The sequence below is a fragment of the Saprolegnia diclina genome, assembly GCF_000281045.1.
Source record: "Saprolegnia diclina VS20 unplaced genomic scaffold supercont1.17, whole genome shotgun sequence".
In the NCBI taxonomy this organism is placed as follows: Eukaryota; Oomycota; class Saprolegniomycetes; order Saprolegniales; family Saprolegniaceae; genus Saprolegnia; species Saprolegnia diclina.
The window spans coordinates 436,378-459,108 of NW_008246084.1; the positions used below are offsets into that span (position 1 = coordinate 436,378).

Genomic DNA, 22,731 nt, shown 5'->3' on the forward strand with positions numbered 1-22,731 from the left:
ATTGCACTAGCGCTGGCTTTAGCAATCAAGTTGATGCAACCGTGGGACGTGGCGCGTCGTTTCAGCCAATCGCAAGCGAGTGCAGCTTTTGCCATGAACGACCATTTCATGCTCTCGAGTTCGCCGCGTGCCAAGCAGCAGCGAGGCCTGCGGCAGTGGTACCTCGGCGACGCCGAGATGGCGCCCAAGCGCTTCTGCGGCGGGTGGCTCAAGCGCGGGCCGTTCATCTGCCTCCACGCGACCGTCGCCATCATCCTCATCTTGCTCATCGTCATCCCGATCCTCACTGCCGTCGTTGTGCCGCGCAGCATCCAAACCAAGTTTGCCGCTTCGCTCGCCGGATCGACAGACTCGAGCAAAACCGTCTTTGCCGTGACCAACAACTCGAACGGCGAGTTCAACGTGACGACGACGATTGCGGCGGCGACCTTTCTGCCGGGTACAGCGACGATCGACGGGCCGTTCACGCTCGCGCTCTCGGACGCCTCGGGCAAAGGCTGGGCCACCATCACGGTCGCCGACGCGGTCTCGTTTCCGATCAACCACGACGCGACGGTGACGTTCTCGGCGCGCCTTCTGGTCTATGACACCCCGTCCCCGACTTTGCTGGCGGCTTTTGCCACGTCAAAAGAGCTCGCGACGACCGTCAATACGTCCTGGACGATCCGACTTTGGGGCTTTGTGTGGTACCGGGATCTCGCGCTGCGTGGCGTGCACACGGTGCGCACAGTTAATTCGTTCAACGCGATGTTTGCGTCGGCGTTTGCTCCCACGTCCGCCGCAACCGCCAAGACGACCGTCGCCTTTGAGGCCAACGGCGCCAACAACTTTCGCGTCACAACGACGATTGCGCCGCTCTCGACGCTGCCCGGTACGATCACGATCGCGCCGCCGCTTGTCTTTACGGTCGCCGACTCGACAAACGCGGGCTGGGCCAACGTCAGCTTCTTGGACCCGATCGCACTGCCGCTGTACGCGCCCGCGTCACTGTCGCTCAATGGACAGCTCAAGGTCTATCGCTTCCCGAGCGCGATCGTAGTGGCGCAGGCGCTGTTGGGTCAAAACGTCACAATGCGCGTCTCAACGGAGGTGACGGCGTCGCTCTACGGGCGCGTGTGGTACGCGCGTCTGCCTCTCCAAGCCGACGTCGACATCAACTCGCTCCTGGGCGCGACCATCTGGAGCGCGATCACGAGCCTCTTGTCATAAACGAATGAGCTTTGCATGGAAGTACTTGTGTTCTTGAGGTTCTCGGATAGATGCCACCATGATCCTGTAGTAGAGTCAATACAGAGCTGCCAGCTGTACCAGGGGCCAAAGTCCTTGCACTGCGAGGACTTCACCGGCCAAGTGCCCAATATGAAATAGTTTCATGTCGGCGCGCCACGTCATTTTGCGACGTTGGCAACGGCCACGATATAATAAAACAACGTCGGTCCCAAAATCTGGTCGGTGAAAATATTGTGTCGCCATAAGATCATATTTTTCTGAAAGCGATGGACGCGCACCATTTGGACGACGTGGCATCCGTCAAGAGCGGCGAGGGCAACGCCGTTGCGCCATCGCGCTGGATGAAGCTTGTTCAGTGGTACATCGCACCGCCGACCGAGACCGCAAACACCAAGCGCTACTGCGGCCGGCGCCTCTCGAAGCGCGGCTGTATTCTCCTGCACGTCGTCGTGCTGCTCGTGCTGGCGCTAATGAGTATCGGCCTTGTGCTCGTCTACGTCGTTGTGCCGCACATGATTCAAGCCCGCTTCGCGAGCGCCATGGCCCATCCGCTCACGAGCGAAAGCAGCAATGATACCACGGGCGTCGTTCGGCCCAGCGACGGCACCGCCGACTTTCGCGTGCGCACGACACTGCCGGCACTCCTCTCGATCGGCGGTGGGTCCTTCCGCATACTAGTACCAGGATGACGACATTGCGTAGGCACCGTCGAGCTCGTCGGTATCTCGACCTACGTCATTGCCGACAAGCGCGGCAAGACGTGGGCGACGGTCACCATGAGCCCCGTGACCTTTGCAGTGAACGCACCGGCCAACATCTCGGTCGACTTTAACCTTTCGGTTATCGCCACGCCGTCGTCCGAGGTGCTCGCAACGATGTTTCCCGAGCGGCAACTGGCGCTGCACATTGCAACGAGGTGGACAATCCGGTTCTGGGGCTCGATCTGGTACTCGGAGCTACCACTCAGCGGCGTCTACACGCTCTCTCTTCCGCATACGCTCCAAGACCAGTTTGATGCGGTCATTCGCAACCCGCTGTCTCCATCGCCGTCGAGCTCGGGAGCCAACGTGACGGTCGAGGTGCTCTCGGCCAGCGACGGCAGCTTCCGCCTCAACGCGACCGTGCCCGCGCTCTCGCTGCTTCCAGGTAGGCTCGCTGGTGCATTGATGACGTCATGTATGTCAATGCAGGGACGATTCGCATCGTCGGGCCCACCGTCATTGTCATTTCGGACCCGCAGAGGACGCCGTTTGGTCATGTGACGTTTGAGGCAGTGACGTTGCCGATGGATCGCGTCACGAGACTCTCGGTGACGGGGGCGTGGTCGCTCGTGGGCATGCCGACGGCGTCGGTGCTGCTAAGCGCCGTCCAATCCAATAGCTTTCGCATGCACGTGGACTCGAACTGGACGATCGAAGCGTGGCACCAGATCTGGTTTGCGCCGCTCGCGCTCCACTCGCAATTTGATTTGAACTCGACGACCGGCGCCCAATTTTGGCAACTCGTCCAGTGCAAGCTCTACGTGTGCTAATCCCGAAGCCTCACCACACTTGGTTCTAGTCGTTCGAGCACATCCATCCACATTTCACATTTCACATTTCACATTCAACAAATGCGACGGGAAAGTTCTGGTACCCTTTGCTTTGGATGATTCGCTGTTGTGGGGTTGTTCCGTGGTGACGTGGTTCGCGCTGTCGTGGCCGCTGATGCCAGATCCAAGGACGAGTATCCTTCGCAGTGATAGCTCCGCATACACGTCCTGGACAATACCTTCCACGCGCACACCTGGTGGCCTCACACCAGCGGTGCGACGCTGACTCGCGACAGAGAAGAGTGGCAATGCCGCAATGGCCAAAGCTTGAACTTGCCTTTTTGGCCAATCATTGACTGGCTATCAAATGCATGGCCAATCAAAAACGGCGAAACGCCAGCTGGCGCTGGCCGTCGCGAGGCGCGATCAAGCTCATTCTTCCTGCACGAAAAATGAACAACGGCGACGACAGCACGACCGGCGCAGCGGCGACGACGCCGAGCTCGTGCTATATGGACATCAACCTCCATCTCGCATGGTACTACTCGCCTGGCGCGCTGCGCGTCGAGGACATCGAGCCCGTCGAGGTCTGCGGCACATCGCTTAGCGCGTTCACCACCGCTGTCAAGCCCGTGACGAATGTGACATTGTACGTCTATGCGCTAGCTTCTTATCTCACGGTCGCTTGATTAGCCACTTGGTCAACCCGGGCACGAGCTTGTCGTCCATCTTCTTGCCGCGCTTCACCGCCAAGCTGCTCAAAGCCCCGATCGCCAACGTGTAGGGCTCGAGAGATTGGCTTGATCGATGGACGTCTTATGGGTTCTAGCATCTTTGATGGCGTCTCGACCGGCTTCAAAGCTGCGTCCTTGGTGCAACCGACCACCATGTACGTCGTTGGTTCTCTGCAACGCTTGCCTCATGTGTCTGAAGGACCATCATGAACACGGCGACATTTGGTCCGATCTCGGTGAGCCTCTCGGCCTTTGAGTCGGTGCCTGCGCTGTACGTTATCTCTCTATATCTACATGATCGTCTAAGGAGTGGGGTGCAGCACCTTTCTAAATGTGGACCCGCGGCTCTCGATCATCGACGGCGCGGGCCGGAACCTCTCGGCGCTCTCCATCACGGCCGACTGCTCAACACGGCTCAACGTCAACAACGTGTACGACGGCGTCTACGCCAAAGCACCAAACTAATCTGCGCATCTCTATAGCCCTACGACTCCGACCAACTGCTTGACGACGGCGCCGCCACCGACCCTGGCACCGACCAAAAAACCAACGGACAGCAACGACGCCAAGGCGCCGCAACCCAGTGCGTCGATGGTGGTCCCGTCCGGCGCCTCGGACGCAGGCGCCTCCACGGGTCTCATCGTGGGCTTGGTGCTCGCCGGCGTCGTCGTGCTCGGGCTAGTCCTGGTCTACTTTTGGCTCCGCCGCAAACGCACGCAGCAAGCGTCCAAGGATCCCGAGTTTTCTTCGTATTACAGCGAGCCGCCAGCGACCCCGGAAGCGCCCGCTCTCTCGGCTGTGGTCGTCGAGCCGCCGAGTAGTAGCGACATTGAGGCGCCGCGCAAGCCGACGCTGTTGCTCAAGCTCAAGGCGCGGCCCGAGCTCGCGCCGTACTGGCTCGAGTCGCTTGAAGGCGTTGCGATCACGCCGGTCTATGGCCAGACGTTTACGTGCAAGCTCGGGTCCAGCACCGTGGCGCTCACGGGGCTATCTTACGCCGACGCGACCCACGACGACCGCGCCAAGTTTGTTGCCGCCTTCCGCGAGATCGCCGACCTCTCGTGCGACGCGATCACGCGCGTGATCGGCATCTCGCTCACCAAGTTTCAGATGCGACTGGCGATCGCGACCGAGTACATGGACGAGTTGAGCGTCCGCAGCGTGCTTCAGAAGCAGACCGTGGAGCTCCCGCGCAGCACACGACTTCAGATGTGCGACGATGTGACCCAAGGCGTGTGGTATCTGCAGACGCAGACGCCGCGGGGGTACGCCGGCGTCGTCGACCCTCTCCGCGTCCTCGTCAACAGCGCGCACCGCTGCAAGCTCGACGCCGCGGCACTCATGGCGCCCACGTACGTCTTCAAAAAGTACCCTGGCCCGTCGCTCGGCCTCGGCCTCGCACCGTACGCGGCTCCGGAGGTCCTGCGCCGCGACGCCAACCTTGATCGCCGCGCCGCCGACATGTACGCGCTCGGTGTGCTCTGCGCCGAGATCCTCACGCGCACGCGGCCGTTCGACGCGCTGTACGCGGCCGAAGGCTTCCTCGGTGGCGACATGCGCTTGCTCCGCGCCGCGACTGATGGCACTAGCATGCCGGCGCCGTTTGAGGTCGCGACGCTCGAGGCGCACACCTCGGTCGAAGGCGTCGCGCTCCTAAGACGGTGCTGGAACGTCCGCCCGTCGCAGCGCCCGAGCATCGACGAGGTCGCCGAGTACTTTGCGCGAGACTTTGACGACAGCAGCGTGACGTTGTGAAGAAAAGATTATGAAGTGTTTATTGCCAAGAGCCCATCGTCGTGTCTTTATGTTTGCACGGCCATTCGACCAGGAAAATGTGCACAGCAGAGAGGACGCGCAAAAGGGGCTATCGCCGATCGTCGTCGTGGGCTGGCGTTCGGTGTATCTGAGCCACCGACACCTATGGGTGGGGCTCTACCGTGTTGCGGGGTCGATCGTCATGGGCGTGACAGGCATCTATGCGAGCACCAGGTTCGTCCATTCTGCGAGGACCGTTGCCACCCGATCTTGCGCAACACCTCGTGGAAGCTCTGCAGCAACCACGCACGTGGTACTCACTGTGGCAGGATGCACCTAGTACTGCGGCTACGACGAGTTACTAGTTATGTGACACGGTACGACGACGAACGCTTGACTTGTCTAGTCGTCGTCCGTAAAGAAGCTGCTCGTGCGCCCACGCTTGCGCGGTGACCGCTCGACGAGCAGCGGTTCGGTTTCGCCTGTCTTGGCAGTCGCCTGGAAGGCGCGGCCGACGAGCCTGTGCATGACGAGCGTCTCGGCAATGACCCAGAGCAAGAGCAACGCCGCCGCGACACCCAGCGCCAGCATCGGGTCCACGCCCTCATAGGATATGACCTGCAGGACGCACGCAATGGCCAGCGGCAGCAGCGATGAGAGGCCGATCGGCACCCACCAGTAGGCTTTGATGCACCGTACTTTGGCCGCGTCCGAGTCGAGTGGCTTCCGGCCGCCATAATGAGCGAGTCGGAGCAGCAGCATCGCCAACATCGTTGCCGAGATACTGCCAAAGAGGAGCCAGAGCCCGTGCGGCGGCAGTGCACGCTGGTTGGCGACCGCTGTCATTGCGAGCTTGGCGGCGACACCTACCACGAGCAGCGTCGGCAGCAGCGCGTAGTGGACCGCGACAAATAAGACGCCGTGGGCCACCGACCGCCGCATCGCATGGAGTTCGCGCGGCGGCTGGACTGCAAAGTAGAACATGGCCATCGTAAACACGAGCAGAAGTGAGAGGTGGAGGCTCGAGTGCACGGCTTGCGTCGGCGGCGGCGCCGCAGTGGTGAAGAGCACGCCGAGCGTCGCCTGGAGGAGCACGACGACGACGTACGTGCCGTGGCGCTCGGCAATGTACTCGATTGAGACGGGGATCGCGATCGTGAGCGGCACGCGCGGGACGCAATAGCGCTTGATCGCCCACAGGAACTGTACAATGGTTTCGAGGCAAAGCGCGCCCACGTAGCAGGCAAACGCAATGCAAGGCACCGCGAGGCTGAGCCCGATCACGATGCTGCTGGCGCTCAAGAGACAGAGGTCGGGCCAGAGCCGCGATCGCGTCTCCGACAGCATGGCGAAGGCGTTGATGTACATGGCGAGCGTCGCGAGATGCGATAGCAGGAGGCCATACCCAAAAGCAGCGCCGACAGTGGGCGAGAGCACCATGGAGGCGACGCCGGCGACGACAAAGTACAAGAGCAGGTAATGCAGGAAGGACGTCTCGGCAAAGCGCGCGTGGAAGTGCGTGTGCAGCTGCCATAGCGAGACAAAGAGGCCAAAGAGCACAAGCGGCTCGACGACATCGGGCAGCGCGGTCGCCGCCTCGAGTCGCGTCGCAATCGCGTACGAGGCTGCCATCATCGTACCATCGAGGACTAGCTCGACCCATGCGATGGCCTTGTGCTCGTAGTGGCCGGTCCAGTCGGCGCTCAGGCGCGGGCTGCGCAGCAACGTTCGCAGCATTGGCGTGCCCCTCGAAGATCGCACTTCGAAAATCCATCTTTTTGATATTTTGGTTGCGGTGGTGGTTTGAGGGAGTACCCCGCGGCACTGGCTCCAGGCAAGCTGCTGCAATCTCTCACAGTGGCGGGATCCCGTGCGTGGGATGGGAAGCTTCCACCTTCGCTTCAAGATTCGAGCTGCGATGTGGAAAAGGTCAGTTGGCTGCTGAAAAATCGCATACTTGAACCAAGACGATTCGGTCGAATCCGATCTGGCCAGCTGCTGTACACTGTATAGTACTATGGGTTGCGTGCGATTGGGCCACGTGTCGGCAATAATCTGGTCGTTGCAAGGCCGGAACATCAATGAGCAGGCACGGTACCGACCGCATGCGCCACGTGACGAGCGTGGATGGGAAGCTATTACACCAGCTTTGCACGAATACACTACTCGCAGACGACTACTCCAAGCACTTCTCGAAGGGTCGTCGTCGCCAAGTTCCGGCCTCTGCAGTTCTAAAATACCTGCTGTCCAGTGCTTCAGTATCACGCCCGTCGTGGCCTTTCGTAGGGACATAAAAAGTTGAAGTCGCAGCATCAATGTTCACCTCGCGCGCGATCGCCAACGTCGTCGACGCTCGTCCCGCCTCTTGTCCATCCATTCACGCAGTGAACGCCTGGAAGCGACTGGGTCGCATGGATGAAATGTCAAGTCGACACGTGTACATCGTGTATACGAGGGGGAAGCGTATATCGCTATCGACTGAGCAACAAGATGCGGAAGGTAGTGGACAAAAACAGCGGCAGACAAAGTGCGTGAAAGGTGAGCGACGTACCTTGACGCGGGCTAAAGCCACGGCTCACGAGGCCGGTTTTTTCACCAGTTGGCTACTCACCAAGCCCTTGCGGCGACACGCAGGCGCGTTCTCTGCGAAATGCGAGCACGACCACTCCGACTTAGCCACCGTGCCGGCACAGAGCGCCGTCACGACACCTAGTAGTAGCTAGTAGTAGTCGTAGGACGGGCGTCGATCCAGCGCGTCGGGAGAAGGTACACGCTCTTTTGTAAACGCGGGGGTTGCTCCGACGTACAATCGTGCTCGGTCGTGATTGGGCACGGACGATGATTGGATCGCAAGTGGTTCACGTTCCGGCTTGCACCCATGGCTTCTTGCACAGCGGAACGCCAGGAATTGGAGCAGGACCTTGAAGTTTAAAAATTTCGGCATTGTTTCTATTTTACAGCGTACTCGCATTAAAACATTGCCTCTATTTTTATTCTACAGCTAGCATTTGTATGCCAAGCGCATTAAAATACGATTGTTATAGAAATAAATCGGAAAAATACAATACCGTGGACATGCATTTGTGAAATGGTCCACTGGTTCCGGTTGGTGGCCACTTAATTAAATACCACGTGGTGCGTTTTTAATTCCCAGCTGGGTGCCACCCTGTGTTTTTAATGGGTACGACCTACCACGTGGTCCGCTTCATTTGACCTTTGTATCCGAACTCGCGTCGGAGTGTGGACGACGCCTTTAAAATGCCGAGCGTATTTTTATTCCTTTAAATAAAAATTGGCCACCTGGTTCTCATCCAAACGCCAGGCTCGACCTTCCGCACCTCTCGTTTTTAAATTAGCTTGGGTTTTGTATACTTTTTTCCATCCGATGTGATAAAAAGTACGTTCCGCCCAAATTGCTGGCGTTCCGACATGGCGGCGCTTGAAACAAACGCTGGCGTCAGGTCCAGCAGCTCAACTCGAATCTCATTTTCAGTTTTCTCGTCCGCCGCACACACGATGCCCGCTGACCTCCACCCGGCCGAGCTCTCGGCGTTCCTCATGGAAGGCCTCCTCGACTACACCTCGGGCTTTGCGTCCGACGACTCGAACGAAACCGAATTGTTCTTGGAGGACTTTATCAAGCCGGACGTGGCGTCGCCGGCGCCGTCGGACGAGAGCAGCCGCGCGCCCGAGTACCTCGAGCGCACGACCAAGTACATGGAGAAGCTCTACACGATGCTCGAGCAGTCGCCCGAGTCGATTGCGGCGTGGACCAACAATGGCACGTCGTTTGCAATCTTTGACAACGCGGCGTTTGAGAAGAACATCATCCCAATGTACTTCAAGCCCATCAAATTTGAGAGCTTTGCGCGCCAGCTCAACTCGTACGGCTTTCGCAAGATGAAGTACTTTGCCAATAACGTTGTCGTGTACGAGTTCCGCCACCCGCACTTTGTGCGCGGCAAGTCGGATCAGCTGCTCACGATCAAGCGCCGCCGCCGCGTCAAGAAGGTCGAGGCCAAGCTCCCGGCCGAGCCGACGACCGACGCCGAGCTGCGCTCGACCATTCGCGAACTCTCGTCGTTTGTCCAGACGCTGCACTCGGAGCTCCTCGACACCAAGGCGCTCGTGCGCACGCTCCTCGAAGAGCGCAACCAGATGCAGCAGCAGGCACAGCGCAGCAACAGCAACTCAATCTTCTCGCTGTGAGACGCCTACCGTCGCTAGCTAGTCTCTATTTATTCGACGACGATACGACGTACGCCTGCCGCCTCTGTACCATGAATGCAATCCCATATCATTTAGCACTTCTTCTCCTCTTCGTTCTTCAGGGCGACTGTACCAGGTAGTCTTATAGCCATTGCTTAGTGCAAGATTGCGCGATGTACAGGGCCCCATCCGTCCGCCCTTGGCGCTTGCCCGCGTGCACCCGACAGAGCTGCCCATCCGTCCGACGCAGGCCCATCGGTCCGACGCGCGTGGACGGGAGCACGGCCGTGAGAAGCCGACAAGTCGTGACGCCAGATGTGTATACTTTAATCAAGTCTACGCCCTCGAAGTGAACGACAAAGACGCCACACGAGGCCGGAACATCAGTTGCGAAACGCCGCCGACAGGATTTCACATACATTCTGATAGATTAGACGCACGCAACTTTAGCCGGCTCCCTACCGCGATCGATCTATCAAGCTCGCATCAAGACGCGAGTTAGATGGTTCATTGCCTGCAGAAAATAGAGAGCGTGCTGTAAGATATGCAGTCGCTAGTGCGTGCTCCACAATGACACTGTTCCTGCTTGGCGTACGGCTAAATTTGTGTGCAACTAGCCAACAATGCGATGCGTTAGATTGGCGAGGGCTGTGTTAAATGCTTGTTGTAACACGTTATAACCGCGAAACGCACCGCGAGCGCTGTTTGGTTGGTTTTGCGCGAGCCAAAACGCAGCCGATCTTGAACGCACCGCTTCAGGCATGCGGAACAAGGCCACGTCGAGCGTGGAAGAGCAGATGAACGCCAAGGAGGTCTTCGCTGCGAACCTGCAGGCCAAGATCCAAGCCCTGCGGCAAGCGCCGCCGACCTCGGCTCGGTCGGCAACGGCCGATGAAGATATGCCCGTGCTCCTCGCGCGAAAACCCAAGCGCAAGCGCACCGAAGCATCGACAGCGGCCATTGCTTCAGCACCCAAGAAGACCAACGCCATTGTGACGCCGGCTACGAAAGCAGCTGTGACCAAGCCGACCGTCGTGACCGCGCCTGCACCGACAACGAGACCTATGGCGGCGGTGGCCAAGCCCGTGCTTGCTGTGCCAACGCTTGTGGCCGCCGTCGCATCGAAGCCAATGTCCAGAGCGCAAAAGAAGAAAGCGAAGAAGATGGCCAAGGCTGTTCTGCAAGCGAGCACGACGCCAAAGTCCTCATCGACACCAGCATCAACGCTGCCCAAGCCGACGCCAACACCAGCGCCGACCAAGCTCAAGCCCGCACCAGTTGCCGCAGTCAAGACGAACGCGAAGCCCGCGCCTGCTAAAGCCAATGCATGGGACATTTTACCCAGCGACTCGTCGAGCGATGACGAGCCAAGCGTTCGAAAGCATGCTCCACGCGCGCCGGCTGCCGCACCTTCCGACTCGGATTCGGACGATATCGGACCGCCGCCAGCGCTTCCCACACGGACGACACCGGCCAAGACTGCGACTGCTGCACAACGGTCCAACGCTGCGCCCGTGCCTACTAAAACTGCGCCCGTGCCTACTAAAACTGCGCCCGTGCCTACTAAAGCTGCGCCCGTGCCTACTAAAGCTGCGACTGTGTCTACCAAGCGATTGACAAGGCCTGTGTACAGCGACGCATCAGATTCGGAGACCGAGTTTGCTTCGCTCTCAACGCCGACGATGCCACCGTGCGTCAAGCCCGCGCACGAGCAGGTCGTCGATCTTACCGACGCCAAAGCTCGAAAAGCGCCGACGACCGCAAAGGCCAAGACGACGATTGCCAAAGCAACGCCTGTGAAGACGACCAAGCCCGCAACGGCCAAGCCCGCTGCTCCAAAACCAGTCAAGAAGACTTCGACTACGTCGGACGACGTACCCAAGCCAAGCACACTGGAAGAAGCTGCCAAGGCCATGAAGCGGCTCCAAGCCCGACCGGTGCCCATGCCCGTCGTCGCAACCGAGCTCCCGGCAGGCACGGCCGGTATCTACGCGTCCATCATTGACGCGGCGGCGGTCGAAGGCTGGGACCTCGTTGAGATGGGGCGGCTCGTGCGCCTCTTTTGCGCGCCGTTCCATTTCAAGCGCAAGTCGACGACCAAGTTTTTGCAAAAGCACTGCCCCGAGTTTGTGTGCGCCGACTTTCTCGAAGGGCTCAACATTCCGCTGCACGGGCACCAGATTGTGAGCCTTCTTCGGACGGGGTCGTCGACGCCGAGCGCGCTCAGCGCCAAGCTCAGCGCGTGCTTGGAGAACGACGTGCTCAAGATCCAAGACGACAGCGTCTTGACGGCGTTCGTCAACCTCCTTGACGTGGCAACCATGTCCCGCGACGAAATTTTTGGCTTTGCGCACGGCATCATTGAGAGCCTCCGGACGGTCGACGAGTGCTGCCGCGTTCTGCGCGGGCTCACAACGCACTGGGCGCTCGACGCGGTGCGGGACCTCGTCCAGCGCATTTTGCTGAGTCCTGTGTTTGACGACCTCGAGGGCGACCCCGAGGCGAGTGTGAGTGCGGCGTTCCCGCTCTTGACCAAGCTCGAGTTTCCGTCGCGACTCGACATGGAAGACACGAACGCGGACGGCAACCTCGACGACCTCTGCGTCGACGACGAGACGATCGAGTACGACCACAGCAGCCACGAGAGCGACGATGCGCTCGAGGACATGGAGGCCCGCATCGCCAAGAAGCGAACAACGCGTACCTTGGGTACCAAGCGACGACCCACGACGACGGCCGCCAACGAGGCGGATCAAGAGGACGAGGATGACGAGGATGACGAGGACGACGACGAAGAAGAGGACAGTGTCGCGGGCGAGTCAGAAGACGATGACTTGCCGCATTGGAAGCCCAAGGCGAGGAAGGCGCTGCCGCGAGCGCCGGCGCGCCGAAGTCGCTTCATTCTGGACGAAGCGTCCGAAGACGAGGACGACCCGATGGAGAGCGACGTTGAGAGCAGCGAGGATGCGCTTAGTGATTAACGCGCAGTCGCATTCAGTCGACCCACACACTTCAGTGCGTTCCTCGTGCGTTTGCTCCAGTGCGCACATACAACATCATGACAGTCGTCCATACTGGACGCTTCCTCTGACCTCCGAGTGTAGAAAGTGTTGCACCTGAGTGTAGAAAGTGTATGCACCTTTTCTCCATTAACTGCTAGCCAGACGACGCAAACAAGGACGAGACGCTCGAGGGGACGAGACGGGTCCAGACGCCGCGCTGGTGGCAGCTCACGTCGCCGAGCTTGGAGATGGTCTCGAGACCGACAATGCCGGGGGCTACATGAACAAAGTCCGGCGGCAGCGCCGTCGCCGCCTGGAAGTAGAGGACGCACGAGTGCTTGGGCGCCATGCGCAGTAGGATCTCAACATCGAGCAGGCGCACGCGGTGCAGCGACCGCTCGTTGAGCCCGACGAGCTGGTGGTTTGGCGCGAGGCCGGCCGTCGTCGCACTGCGGTTGCACGCGAGGATGTGCACCTTCCGGGTCGTCGCCGCCAGCGTCAGTGTCGATGCGGCCTCGAGCTGCGCCAGCACGTCGACGTGCGTAAGGCCAAAGACGGGGCGACCGTCGATGCGCAAGACGACGTCGCCGCGGCTGACGGTGGCGCAGAGCCCGAGGTCGGCTTTCGGGACGTGCAAGACAGTCGGTACATCGTTGCCGCCCACAGGAACAAGATCCAGGCGCGGACTCATGGCTGTCGAGTCTGCTATTGACACGGTACGCACATCGTCGCTCGCGACAGCTTCGTGTAAGGTGAGACCTGTCGCTCGCGTTAGATCCAAGAGTGACGACGGGTGTACCGAGCCGGTTGTCCTTCCACTTGAACGGCACGAGGTGGGCGACGAGGACGCGCGCCCAGCGACGGCGACGGACGACGTCTGCGTCTCGTGCCCGGCCACTGGTCGCTGGTCCTTCCAAATCGTCAAACGAAGGGCCAAAGACCCACCCATTTGCATCGCAGGGGACCCCAGCCGTGCACGGCTTCCACGTATCGAGCCACCGAAACCCGCTGGGCGCGGCAAGGTCTTTCGGAAACCGCGCGAGACTCGGGCGTCCATCGTGCAGCGAGAACGGCGGTGGGTCCGTGGAAAAGCTCAAGTGCTTGCGGTGCCATGCATAACCCTTGCGACGCTGGTTCTCGTAGATTTCGACCGTGTACACCTATATCATTGCGATGAGAAGAGGCTGCATGTGGTGGTCGTGCTACTGTGCACCTCGGGCTTGAGCGGCGCCAGGTGCGCCATGCGCTTGTTGAAGCGAGCGTACCGAGTCCCATCAAGCTCCATGGCCAACTCAGAAAAATCTATTTTTAGAGTTATGACGTGGCGCGCTGCAGTGCACGGTGGGCGTTGAAATGCAATGTTGGCAAATACCAGCATGATTGAGTTTGCCTCGTAGCGATGCTACAACATGACAAATATCGAGGCTCAACTGTTGTTCGAAACGAAGTGGTTCTTGGCGCCTCCTGGATGCCGGAGTGGCCACCTGCTCATGGCGCATACTGGCTAGGGAAAGAGAATTGCAAGTAATGATGCTGTCGAAAACATTTTCCCTGTGAAAAAACACAGTAGCACTAGAGGAGTACATCGTCCAACAATGAAAAGAAGATATCACGACCGTCAGGGGACCGTTTGCTGAGATTTAGGAAAGCCACTAATGCCGCTTGTGCTCGAGACCCTACCCCTGGCTCCAGTGGTTTCACCGTAACAGGATTGACGGTGTCAAGACCATCCCAGATGCAAAAAATGCGATCAAGTTGTGTGTCCTTACTTGCTGCGTCGCAAGTATAGCGCACGGTCAGCTCCGTGGACGACCCGTGGATGGTTGCCACCCAAGTTGGCAGCGAAATGCTGTGCTCGTCTCACAGTTGTAAGGTATGGTAGAACAAGTTGGCTGCACCTGTCGTCGACCGTGTTGATAAGTTTAGGTTTAAATCTTAGACCGAGCGCTTGTGCTTGCGAGACAGTCGACTTGTGAGCATGTCAAGTCGTCGGCCGATGCGCCTTCGTCACGGTGCAAGAGCAAGAAGTCAACAATGTCCTATGCCTCTTCAGAAATGGCAATCCATGCTAAGTGCTGAATCGCAAAGGTGAGGATCTCGAGCCGCCCACACTTGACCGCAATCGAAAGTTCGTTCTGCGTCCATGAGCTCGGGTGCGGGTTGAAGCGCAGGAGCAGCGGCATCGCGCGCGGGTCTTCGCTCTGGAAGAGGCGGCTGAACACAGTGTGCTGGTCACGGTTGGACGGAACATCCTGTACGAGTATGTTCACGCGTCGACGAAGCTCCGGCATCGCCGAGCGCTTCTCCAAGAGCCATTCGGCGAGATCGACGTGGTTGCGACTCAAGGCCAAAAGGCTCGCGTCTTCCGAAGCGAGGTCCGGCCGGCACCGCAAGATGCGGTCGGTGAGAGACTGGAAGCCGTGGTAAGCTTAGATGGCCACGTGCAGCGGTAACCGGTCGTATTTTCTTTGCATGTGCAGTACGTAGTCGCTCGCGTACAAGACCGCGTCGTATTCGCCGAAGGATCACTCGGTGCCATGCGCGAACGCGTCGCGGAAGGTCCAGTCGCACGCGTCGTCGCCCAGATCACGAGGCGCTCGACGGCAAGAAGGCCTGCCGCACGTTCTCGTAGACGCCTCTCTGATATGCAAAGACGCGCGACGCCAGCGCCGTATCGGCTAGCACGCTCGTATGGAGCGCTGCCATGCGAGTGCAAAATGGCAACCGCGGTTTCGGATGCTCGACCGACACCGATGATGCTAGGGCTCGACAACTCCAGTCCGCAAGGCGCACAAAGGGCCAAGGCATCATGTTTCGTATTTCCTTGGACAAGTACGACACGCCATTCGGTTCTTTGATATCTCTGTCGCCAGCTCGCACGATCTCCAGTTGACGGACGCCATGCGCATCGTCTCGACGATGTTTGCACCGAAATCGCAAGGTTCTATGGGCGGCTCGCCGCGTTGACGGGAGTCGTCGTCGGATCCATCTATCCATATATCTATCCATTTATCTATCCATTTGGCGATCCGTTTGCGTCGCCTTTTGCTGACCACACAGAAGTGCAAATTCACCACCAGCTCAGGATGGCAAGCCGCGTCAACAGCGCCCTCTGCGCCAAGGCCGATGCGATTCTAAAGTTCTGGTTTGGGGCGACGTACCCAACCACATTGGAGATCCGAAGCGCAGTCTGGTTTGCCAGAAACGCCGAGTTTGACGCGTCGGTCGCTGCGTCGTTCGGCGACCTCGTCCACGACCTTGGCACGACGAGCGCGTCGGCGCTGCTGCCGCTGCTGCACGCCAACCCGTTCTCTGTCAAGGTCGCCACCGTGCTCTGCCTCGACCAGTTCACGCGCAACCTCTACCGCGACGACAAGCGCGCGTTCGCCTCCGACGCGCTCGCGTCGACCTTTGTGCTCGAGACGCTCGCGCATAGCGAACCCGACTTTCTGTCGCGCCACGTCTTGGAGCAAGCGTTCTTCCTCATGCCGCTCATGCACAGCGAGGAGACGGCGGTCCATGCGCGCGCCGCCGAGCTCTTCCCGCCCCTCGCCACGCGCACCGACGACCCGCAGCTCAAGGGCATGCTCACGCAGTTTGCCAAGTACGAGGTCGACCACAAAAAGATCATTGACGCCTACGGCCGGTACCCGCACCGCAACAAGGTGCTTGGCCGCGAGAGCACGCCCGCCGAGATCGAGTACCTCGCCGACCCGAACGCAGGCTTTTAGCGTAGCGTCCTTACTGCTTCATGCGCTCCTACCGCTGAGCCCATGCTGCTGCAACACGAAACATCATGTCATACAAGTGCACGGGAAGATGTATGTATATGGAGAGCAGGATAGGCAGGCGACGGCCGTGTATCTACAAGGACGAGTTGCCGCGCGCCTTGTTGCGGCCCTTCACGACGCTTGCCAGCGACCGCCGGTCGAGCCGCTTGGTTTTCTGGATCGATGCACCGAGCGGCCCGGTCGCCGGTTGGTGGTACTCGCCGATAAAGTGGCGATGGCCGCTCTCTTCGCCGCCTTCGAGCAGCGACTAGGCAAGTGTCAGAACGCATCACGTACTCAAAGCAGATAGTACCCAGTCTTGGTGCAAGGACGACATGGCGTTGAGCGAATAGAGCGCGATCGCGAGCTGGCCCCACTGTACAAAGAGCTCCGACCCGAGAAAGACCGCAGAGAGACACTAGTAGGAGCATGCGCATCTCGTGTCGTTGGCGTCGGAGCGTACCTGCACGGAGAGCGAGAGGAAGAAGACGGGGCTGCACATGTTGCCCGTCTTGAGCGCCGAGAGGATGAACGAGATGAGGAGCAATTCGGCGCCGTTGAGGTCGAGGAGGAAGCTGTGGTGCGAGACGCCTTCGACGAGGAAGACGAGCGGCAAGAGAATCCGGAACGTTGCGACCATGGCCGTCGAGCCCTGCGTGCAGAAGAGCTGCACGAGGAACGCATACCAGAGGCAGACCGGCGCCCACGGCGGCGCCCACGGAATCACGTACTGGACGAGGAGCGGGAAGAGGTACAGGAACGCAAAGCACGAGCCAATGTTGCGGTTCACGAGCAGACCGCGCAGCGCGAGCCGGTGGAACGACAGCGCGTACGACGCCAGATGGAGACCCAGAAGCATGCACACGCTGAGCGCCACGGACGCGATCGCTTGCACATGCAGCACGAGCGCTGCGAGCCAGCGAAGGTACGTTACACAGAGGCCCTGGAGGTACACTTTGACCGACGGTGAGTGCGCATAGTCGGCCAAGTCGTCTGGTGGCGCGACGACGCCCGGCTCGTCGACGTCTCGCTTTTTCGCTTGCTGTAGCTTGCGCTCCTTGCGCGACTGCTCTTTGCGTAGCTTCTCGGCCCGCTTGGCGTGCTCCTTGGCGCGGGCTTTGGCCGGCTTGGACTCTTCCTCCGACTCGGGCGTTGGCTTGGTCGCGTGCATGTCGTCGGAGACGGTGCGCGCGCGGGTGTCGAGGTCGTCGTCGGTCGTCGGCACTTGGCTCTCGTCTTCGCAGCTTTCTTCGTTGCTCTCGTCAGCAGGAACGACCGCTTCGTCCGGCGTCGCCGTCTCGCTCACCACATCGTCGTCCTCGTCGACTTGAGGTTCGACGACCTTGACCGGCGTCGCGACCTTGGGCGTGGTCGCGCGCACAGGCGTCGACGGTGCACGCTTTGGGGTGCTCGGCGCCGGGGCAGTCGCTCGAACCGGCGTCTGGGGCGCCGGCTTCTTTTCCTGTCGGGCCTGAGGGCTCATGACAACGGTGTCCCGCGTCGATGGTTTGGCCCGTGGCGGCGTTGATGGCACCACCACCAATGGCTTGGCGTCCTTGCCCACCCTTTCGCGCTGCGTGGCACGGCGCGTTGTGCTAATCGGCGCGGGCTCGGGGGCCGCGATCGTCGGGCGCGGTTGGGTCGTGACGCGCGGTGGCTGACGCGTCACTGGACGCTCAGGCTTGGTCGCCTTGGGAGCGACGCTCGTTGTCGGGGCTTCTTGGACTGGAGCCTTGCGAAGCGGCGAGCGCTGTTGCTTGGCACGTGGCGTCGAGGCGGCGGGCAGCGCCGGCGGGCGGCTAGGATGCTGCGGCGGCGGCGAGCTTGATTCCTTGGAGGAGCCGGACGACGCTGACGATGGCGAGTCGACGGTCGCGCGCAGCGACGGCGGCACAATGTCTTTGGTCGGCGGCTTGCGATCTGTCGTGCGAGCGAGAGGCTTCTTGACAGGAGTCTCGAGGGGTTCATCACTGGCGCGACCTTCGGGACGGACGCGGCGAGGCCCAAACAGCTGCGGAGACGCCGCTACGTTCTTGGGATCCACCGTTGCGACCGAGTGTGAGACGACGACCGACGTGGTGTTGAGCTCGGCCAGGTCCGAGTTGGACGTGTTGCTGTCGCTGCGGTACATGGCCACATGCGGCGTCGAGTGCAGCGGCGATGGCACGGCGGTCGGGCTCCGCATGTGCGACATGAAACCGCCGAAAGGCTGCGTGTCGGATCGGTGTCGCTCAAGGGTCGGCGCCCCTTGGGCCGGGCCGGCAAGTCCTGGTGGCGCACGGAGGGGCGCAGGATTGGCCACGGGCGAGGCGATCATGCTAGGCGCATGACTCAAATACGATGGACCGGTCGGGCGACCAAACGACGGCGATTGCGTCGACGCCGAGCCAATGACACCGATCGAGCCCATGCCAATGGGCCCACTACCGCCGTAGCCAAAGCCGCTGAACGGGATACCGCGCTCGCGGTTCTGTACAGGCATGGCCTCGCCGCCAAGGCCCGATAGAAGCGAGTTGGACGGCTCGGGCATGCGGTAGCCAGCGTGCAGGTTTTGCGGCCGCATGGGCTGGATGTTGCCAAAGGTCGCGGCCGGACGCGCGCGGAACGAGTGCGCAGGCGTCTTGTCGACGACGCGACGCGGAGGCCCGTCGTCGGCGATCCCACCGGGGAGGAAATAGGCCGCCCCGGTCTCGTCGTCCGAGTCGTCCATGGCGGAGGCGGCGCCGTCGAGAGGATTTTTCGGAATTCATCCTGGCCCCATGACCACAGCCCGAAACGTACGGTACGGCTTCGTACATTAGCAATGTACGGTCCCATACAAATCACGCATCAACCGCGCCTGTACGGTCTGCGACAGCGACCCGGCCGTCGAGTCGACTGGCCCCAAGCGTCGTCCTGCGCTCGCACGTCATGCGTGGCCACCTCGAGCCCATGCACGATGCCCACCATGGCGGCCCACCGCTGGCGACAGCTGGGCAAAGCGGACTCTGGAGCGACGATTGCGCAAGGCAGTGGGCCTGCCAACGCATAACTCATCCCGCACAGGTGCATGTAGCCGTCGCTCGCAGCTGCGCCCACCAGCGTCGCATACGACACTGCGCACGGCCTCTTCTTCGCAGCTACCGGCGGCCATGGACATCGCTCGTCGGCCGTGGCACGTGGCACGCCTGCCCAAGATCGTAGCGGGTTCGGGTGCAACCTCGGGCGGCTTGGGACCGCGCCGGATACTGGGTTCTGTGTCCGGCCTTGCATTATTTTAAAACGCTCGTGCCGGCTCCATACAAACCTACAGTAATTACATTTCGAATTCGCTTTTACAAAACCGGTTACAATCGCGAACCGGCGGTTATCCGTTTGCAAACCATCGCACCAGAAACGACTGGATCTTTTTTATTGCACTGGCGTCTTTTGTATTTGCATTATATTAATATTGCATTTTGCGCGCTTTTAACGGTTTGTGTGTAAATTCATTAAAGAAAAGCAAATAAAAATTAACGGTTAGGAAAAGAATGAGCCACTGCGCGCCGCACACGTCAGCAGAGATTCGCTTGCGGCGACTTTGCATTTTCGAGGACCGCTGGAAGCATGAACATCATCCGCATGCTCGGAGACATCACGCATGTGGCCAGCTTCGTGGTCATGCTGCTGCGCCTGCAGGCCGGGCGGTCGGCCTCGGGCATCTCGCTCAAGTCGCAGGAGCTCTTCTTCCTCGTGTGCGTCACGCGGTACCTCGACCTCTTTACGCACTATGTGAGCCTGTACAACACGACCATGAAGCTGCTCTACCTCACGCTCACGGGCGCGATCGTGTACCTCATCCGCTACAAGGAGCCGTTCAAGTCGTCGTACGACAAGTCGCTCGACTCGTTCTTGCACTGGAAATTCGCAGTCTTGCCCTGCGCGATCCTCGCCATCATCTTCAACGAGCGCTTCGAAGTGCTCGAGATTCTCTGGACGTTCTCCATCTACCTCGAGGCCGTCGCGATCGTGCCGCAGCTCATCTTGCTCCAGCGCCACGGCGAAGTCGAAAACTTGACCTCCAACTACGTCGTGCTCCTCGGCATGTACCGCGGCTTCTACCTCCTCAACTGGATCTACCGCGCCGCGACCGAGTCCCAGTACCACACGATCTGGCTCATGTTTATTGCTGGCATTGTGCAAACGGGCCTCTACGTCGACTTTTTCTACTACTACGCCATCAGGTATCGACCCATGTGCGAGGATCGAGCCATGCTCACGATATGTCTCTGTAGCAAGTACCATGGCAAGAAGATGTCGCTCCCGACCTAAGCACTAGACGCGCTACCGACTTTGGAAGCATGCCGGCGAGAGACGACCGACTCGTCCATCCGTGGGCTATTGATGCATTCGCTTCAACAGGATTCCTTTGGTCATTCTTTATATGCTTACGATGTGCCGCCGTCATGGGCATCGACTGTCTTCTCGATCAGCGACTGAACAGCAGTGAGTGAGAGCAACAGAGCTCGACCGGCAGTGAGGTAGGGAGGTCACTGCGGTGTCAAACAGCAGGAGTGCGCTCGAAGCAACCGCAGGACCCGCAAGCTCTGTCATAGTGACGCTATGACGTCATGACCAGCCTCGGTTTGGCGGCTCCAGACACTGCAGAGTGGGGATGCAGACAGAGCTCCCAGGAACCCAAAATGCCTGCCAGATCGTGCGTCTCTCCTGTACATGCTAAGAACATAGTTGGCTTGTACATTCCACCACCGAATCTAGTAACTGAACGAGGTCGACACCACAGAAGCCGTCATATTGTTGTCATCACGAGTGTCACCGTCACTCGCTCAGACGTCAAAGAGGTCAAAGTTGACGTGCTTGCGGACGTGGGCCGACGCGAGGTTGAGTCGCTTGAGGTCGTACCGGTTGAGCTTGGCCGTGAAGCCCGCGATGCGCGCCGTGAGCGTGTAGCTGTCGCACGTCGTCGGGGGCACGTAAATGCACGGGATATTGCCTTGCTCGAGGCGCGCAACCAGCTACCCATCGTCATACATCGAATACGATATACGAAAGAAGGGCCTACGCTCGGGCTCGGCGGATCCCACCCCGTCATGATGAGGCCCGGGTGGAGGTTCTCGCCCCGCTCGCGAAACTCTTCTTGGTTGTGCAGCATCGCATCAATCACGTCCATACGGCCGCTGTGCTATGGGGCCAAGCCAATGCACACGATTTGCAACTAGGAAAAAGGGATACCGTAATGACGAGCTGGCTCTGCACAGGCTTGAAGACGTTGCGCTCGTCGACCGGCGCCAACGCGAGACGGACGTTGGCGAAGTAGCGCAGCTTGGCCTCCTTGCCTGCACGACTGCATCAAGCCATGCATCCGCAGTCGACGTACCGGAGACGAGATCGCACTTGAGAAGCTTGCTAAAGTCCGAGATCGACGGGTGGCAAAGGTCATCGAGCTAAGGGATGATACAGCGTCAGCCACGCAGCGAACGCACTCAAGGGTACTTGGGGAATGCAGCCGATGAGAGGCACGTCCCAGCGCTTCAGTGCCCGCGAAAAGTAGTCCTAAGCAAGGGGAGCTGTTTGGCGCAGGAAGGCAGGTCATCGTACCTGGACCATGTCCATTTTCTGCGGGTCGACCTTGTTGACGATGACGCCCTACACGAGGTCCTCAACTGCATGATCCTTGGCGATTATGTACCTTGAGCTTGATCCCGTGTTTGATGAGCATCTCGCGGTTGAGCGCGAGCTGGTCAAACGACGAGCCGAGGCCGCCGAGGGCGATGCAGATCGCGTCCATCTCGAGCTCCTCTGCACCGCATGTTCATGCATCGATGCTACGTGAAGGCAACCATACCTGCGACTTGGGCGTTGTTGAGGTCACAAATCGAGCCGACGCCCGTGTGGCCCGTGCCCTCAAAGACGATAAAGTCGCTGCTCTTGACGAGGTTGGTGTGGGCCGACGTGATGGCGCCCTTGAGTTCGCGCAGCGTGACCTTGCCGTCGATGTAGTCGCGCGTGAAGCCGTCGGGGAAGATGACGGGCGACATGTCCTTGTAGTCGTGGATCAGGCCAAAGTGTTCCTTGAACAAGAACGAGTCCTTGTCGACGCGGAGGCCGCCGCCGACGGGCACGTGCTGCTGACCGACGGGCTTGCAGTAGGCGACGTGGCGGCCGCTGCCGGCGAACTTGTCCTGGAGGTGGGCCACGAGCCCGAGACACGTCGTCGTCTTCCCGACGTGCTGCCCCGTCGAGAGCACGAGGACTTGCTTCCGTATCATGTTGGCTGCCATCGCAGGATTCGACTTTTTTCACGCCGCCCCGTGGATTGGCCGAAATCTTTCTTTTTGGCCAATCACGTAGCAGTGAGCATTGTTGCGTCGACTGCACAGCGTCTGCACGTTAGCCCCCAGCAAGGAATACTAGTAGTAGCTATCGAGTTCTCCAGATTTATAGTTATACAAACGGACCTATCAACCCGAGACTCTACAAGACTCGCGGATGTTTGTTATGTCGAGAGCCACCGCATTTGA

General features: G+C 59.8%; 12 protein-coding genes across 12 annotated transcripts; 7 read left to right on the top strand and 5 right to left on the bottom strand.

Moving 5' to 3' along the window:
• Nucleotides 1-84: 84 nt before the first annotated feature.
• On the top strand, nt 85-1,305 carry SDRG_06354 (hypothetical protein). The gene has a single exon (XM_008612133.1). The coding sequence runs from the start codon at nt 94-96 to the stop codon at nt 1,207-1,209; it is 1,116 nt and encodes a 371-aa protein (XP_008610355.1). The 5' UTR covers nt 85-93; the 3' UTR covers nt 1,210-1,305.
• A 26-nt stretch (nt 1,306-1,331) lies between these two features.
• Nucleotides 1,332-2,862, top strand: SDRG_06355 (hypothetical protein). Its single transcript, XM_008612134.1, has 3 exons — nt 1,332-1,887; nt 1,933-2,376; nt 2,421-2,862. Exons 1-3 carry the CDS (start codon nt 1,497-1,499, stop codon nt 2,759-2,761), a joined length of 1,176 nt encoding a protein of 391 aa, XP_008610356.1. The 5' UTR covers nt 1,332-1,496; the 3' UTR covers nt 2,762-2,862.
• A 308-nt stretch (nt 2,863-3,170) lies between these two features.
• On the top strand, nt 3,171-5,286 carry SDRG_06356 (serine/threonine protein kinase). Its single transcript, XM_008612135.1, has 6 exons — nt 3,171-3,410; nt 3,455-3,541; nt 3,591-3,650; nt 3,695-3,766; nt 3,816-3,926; nt 3,978-5,286. Exons 1-6 carry the CDS (start codon nt 3,214-3,216, stop codon nt 5,248-5,250), a joined length of 1,800 nt encoding a protein of 599 aa, XP_008610357.1. The 5' UTR covers nt 3,171-3,213; the 3' UTR covers nt 5,251-5,286.
• A 366-nt stretch (nt 5,287-5,652) lies between these two features.
• On the bottom strand, nt 5,653-6,987 carry SDRG_06357 (hypothetical protein; the record flags this gene model as incomplete). The annotated part of the gene is made up of 1 exon (XM_008612136.1): nt 5,653-6,987. One exon carries the CDS (start codon nt 6,985-6,987, stop codon nt 5,653-5,655), a length of 1,335 nt encoding a protein of 444 aa, XP_008610358.1.
• A 1,760-nt stretch (nt 6,988-8,747) lies between these two features.
• SDRG_06358 (hypothetical protein) lies at nt 8,748-9,561 on the top strand. Its single transcript, XM_008612137.1, has one exon. It carries the CDS (start codon nt 8,767-8,769, stop codon nt 9,457-9,459), a length of 693 nt encoding a protein of 230 aa, XP_008610359.1. The 5' UTR covers nt 8,748-8,766; the 3' UTR covers nt 9,460-9,561.
• A 606-nt stretch (nt 9,562-10,167) lies between these two features.
• On the top strand, nt 10,168-12,505 carry SDRG_06359 (hypothetical protein). The gene has a single exon (XM_008612138.1). It carries the CDS (start codon nt 10,221-10,223, stop codon nt 12,438-12,440), a length of 2,220 nt encoding a protein of 739 aa, XP_008610360.1. The 5' UTR covers nt 10,168-10,220; the 3' UTR covers nt 12,441-12,505.
• Nucleotides 12,506-12,615: 110 nt separating this feature from the next.
• Nucleotides 12,616-13,746, bottom strand: SDRG_06360 (hypothetical protein; the record flags this gene model as incomplete). Its single annotated transcript, XM_008612139.1, has 3 exons — nt 12,616-13,220; nt 13,261-13,621; nt 13,675-13,746. 3 exons carry the CDS (start codon nt 13,744-13,746, stop codon nt 12,616-12,618), a joined length of 1,038 nt encoding a protein of 345 aa, XP_008610361.1.
• A 754-nt stretch (nt 13,747-14,500) lies between these two features.
• SDRG_06361 (hypothetical protein) lies at nt 14,501-15,167 on the bottom strand (the record flags this gene model as incomplete). Its single annotated transcript, XM_008612140.1, has 2 exons — nt 14,501-14,872; nt 15,084-15,167. 2 exons carry the CDS (start codon nt 15,165-15,167, stop codon nt 14,501-14,503), a joined length of 456 nt encoding a protein of 151 aa, XP_008610362.1.
• Nucleotides 15,168-15,535: 368 nt separating this feature from the next.
• SDRG_06362 (hypothetical protein) lies at nt 15,536-16,358 on the top strand. The gene has a single exon (XM_008612141.1). It carries the CDS (start codon nt 15,548-15,550, stop codon nt 16,190-16,192), a length of 645 nt encoding a protein of 214 aa, XP_008610363.1. The 5' UTR covers nt 15,536-15,547; the 3' UTR covers nt 16,193-16,358.
• SDRG_06363 (hypothetical protein) lies at nt 16,264-19,181 on the bottom strand. The gene is made up of 3 exons (XM_008612142.1): nt 16,695-19,181; nt 16,545-16,649; nt 16,264-16,499 (listed from the first exon to the last, which is right to left on the bottom strand). Exons 1-3 carry the CDS (start codon nt 18,939-18,941, stop codon nt 16,326-16,328), a joined length of 2,526 nt encoding a protein of 841 aa, XP_008610364.1. The 5' UTR covers nt 18,942-19,181; the 3' UTR covers nt 16,264-16,325.
• A 593-nt stretch (nt 19,182-19,774) lies between these two features.
• On the top strand, nt 19,775-20,628 carry SDRG_06364 (ER lumen protein retaining receptor). Its single transcript, XM_008612143.1, has 2 exons — nt 19,775-20,433; nt 20,485-20,628. The coding sequence occupies exons 1-2, from the start codon at nt 19,817-19,819 to the stop codon at nt 20,519-20,521; spliced, it is 654 nt and encodes a 217-aa protein (XP_008610365.1). The 5' UTR covers nt 19,775-19,816; the 3' UTR covers nt 20,522-20,628.
• Nucleotides 20,629-20,926: 298 nt separating this feature from the next.
• On the bottom strand, nt 20,927-22,596 carry SDRG_06365 (hypothetical protein). Its single transcript, XM_008612144.1, has 8 exons — nt 22,056-22,596; nt 21,900-22,009; nt 21,809-21,856; nt 21,704-21,763; nt 21,588-21,654; nt 21,443-21,546; nt 21,273-21,392; nt 20,927-21,225 (listed from the first exon to the last, which is right to left on the bottom strand). The coding sequence occupies exons 1-8, from the start codon at nt 22,489-22,491 to the stop codon at nt 21,037-21,039; spliced, it is 1,134 nt and encodes a 377-aa protein (XP_008610366.1). The 5' UTR covers nt 22,492-22,596; the 3' UTR covers nt 20,927-21,036.
• Nucleotides 22,597-22,731: the final 135 nt, after the last annotated feature.

Bases quoted from the DNA above. Each gene is read 5' to 3' on its own strand.
- SDRG_06354 (XM_008612133.1), top strand. From the start codon at position 94: ATGAACGACCATTTCATGCTCTCGAGTTCGCCGCGTGCCAAGCAGCAG.
- SDRG_06355 (XM_008612134.1), top strand. From the start codon at position 1,497: ATGGACGCGCACCATTTGGACGACGTGGCATCCGTCAAGAGCGGCGAG. The intron at 1,888-1,932 runs GTGGGTCCTTCC...GACATTGCGTAG, and splicing joins GGCACTCCTCTCGATCGGCG to GCACCGTCGAGCTCGTCGGT. The intron at 2,377-2,420 runs GTAGGCTCGCTG...ATGTCAATGCAG, and splicing joins CGCGCTCTCGCTGCTTCCAG to GGACGATTCGCATCGTCGGG.
- SDRG_06356 (XM_008612135.1), top strand. From the start codon at position 3,214: ATGAACAACGGCGACGACAGCACGACCGGCGCAGCGGCGACGACGCCG. The intron at 3,542-3,590 runs GTAGGGCTCGAG...TATGGGTTCTAG, and splicing joins AAAGCCCCGATCGCCAACGT to CATCTTTGATGGCGTCTCGA. The intron at 3,651-3,694 runs GTACGTCGTTGG...ATGTGTCTGAAG, and splicing joins TTGGTGCAACCGACCACCAT to GACCATCATGAACACGGCGA.
- SDRG_06358 (XM_008612137.1), top strand. From the start codon at position 8,767: ATGCCCGCTGACCTCCACCCGGCCGAGCTCTCGGCGTTCCTCATGGAA.
- SDRG_06359 (XM_008612138.1), top strand. From the start codon at position 10,221: ATGCGGAACAAGGCCACGTCGAGCGTGGAAGAGCAGATGAACGCCAAG.
- SDRG_06362 (XM_008612141.1), top strand. From the start codon at position 15,548: ATGGCAAGCCGCGTCAACAGCGCCCTCTGCGCCAAGGCCGATGCGATT.
- SDRG_06363 (XM_008612142.1), bottom strand. From the start codon at position 18,941: ATGGACGACTCGGACGACGAGACCGGGGCGGCCTATTTCCTCCCCGGT. The intron at 16,650-16,694 runs GTACGCTCCGAC...TGCTCCTACTAG, and splicing joins TCCTCTCGCTCTCCGTGCAG to TGTCTCTCTGCGGTCTTTCT. The intron at 16,500-16,544 runs GTACTATCTGCT...ACACTTGCCTAG, and splicing joins CGTCCTTGCACCAAGACTGG to TCGCTGCTCGAAGGCGGCGA.
- SDRG_06364 (XM_008612143.1), top strand. From the start codon at position 19,817: ATGAACATCATCCGCATGCTCGGAGACATCACGCATGTGGCCAGCTTC. The intron at 20,434-20,484 runs GTATCGACCCAT...ATGTCTCTGTAG, and splicing joins TTCTACTACTACGCCATCAG to CAAGTACCATGGCAAGAAGA.
- SDRG_06365 (XM_008612144.1), bottom strand. From the start codon at position 22,491: ATGGCAGCCAACATGATACGGAAGCAAGTCCTCGTGCTCTCGACGGGG. The intron at 21,764-21,808 runs GTACGATGACCT...CCCCTTGCTTAG, and splicing joins AGAAAATGGACATGGTCCAG to GACTACTTTTCGCGGGCACT. The intron at 21,393-21,442 runs GTATCCCTTTTT...TTGGCCCCATAG, and splicing joins AGAGCCAGCTCGTCATTACG to CACAGCGGCCGTATGGACGT.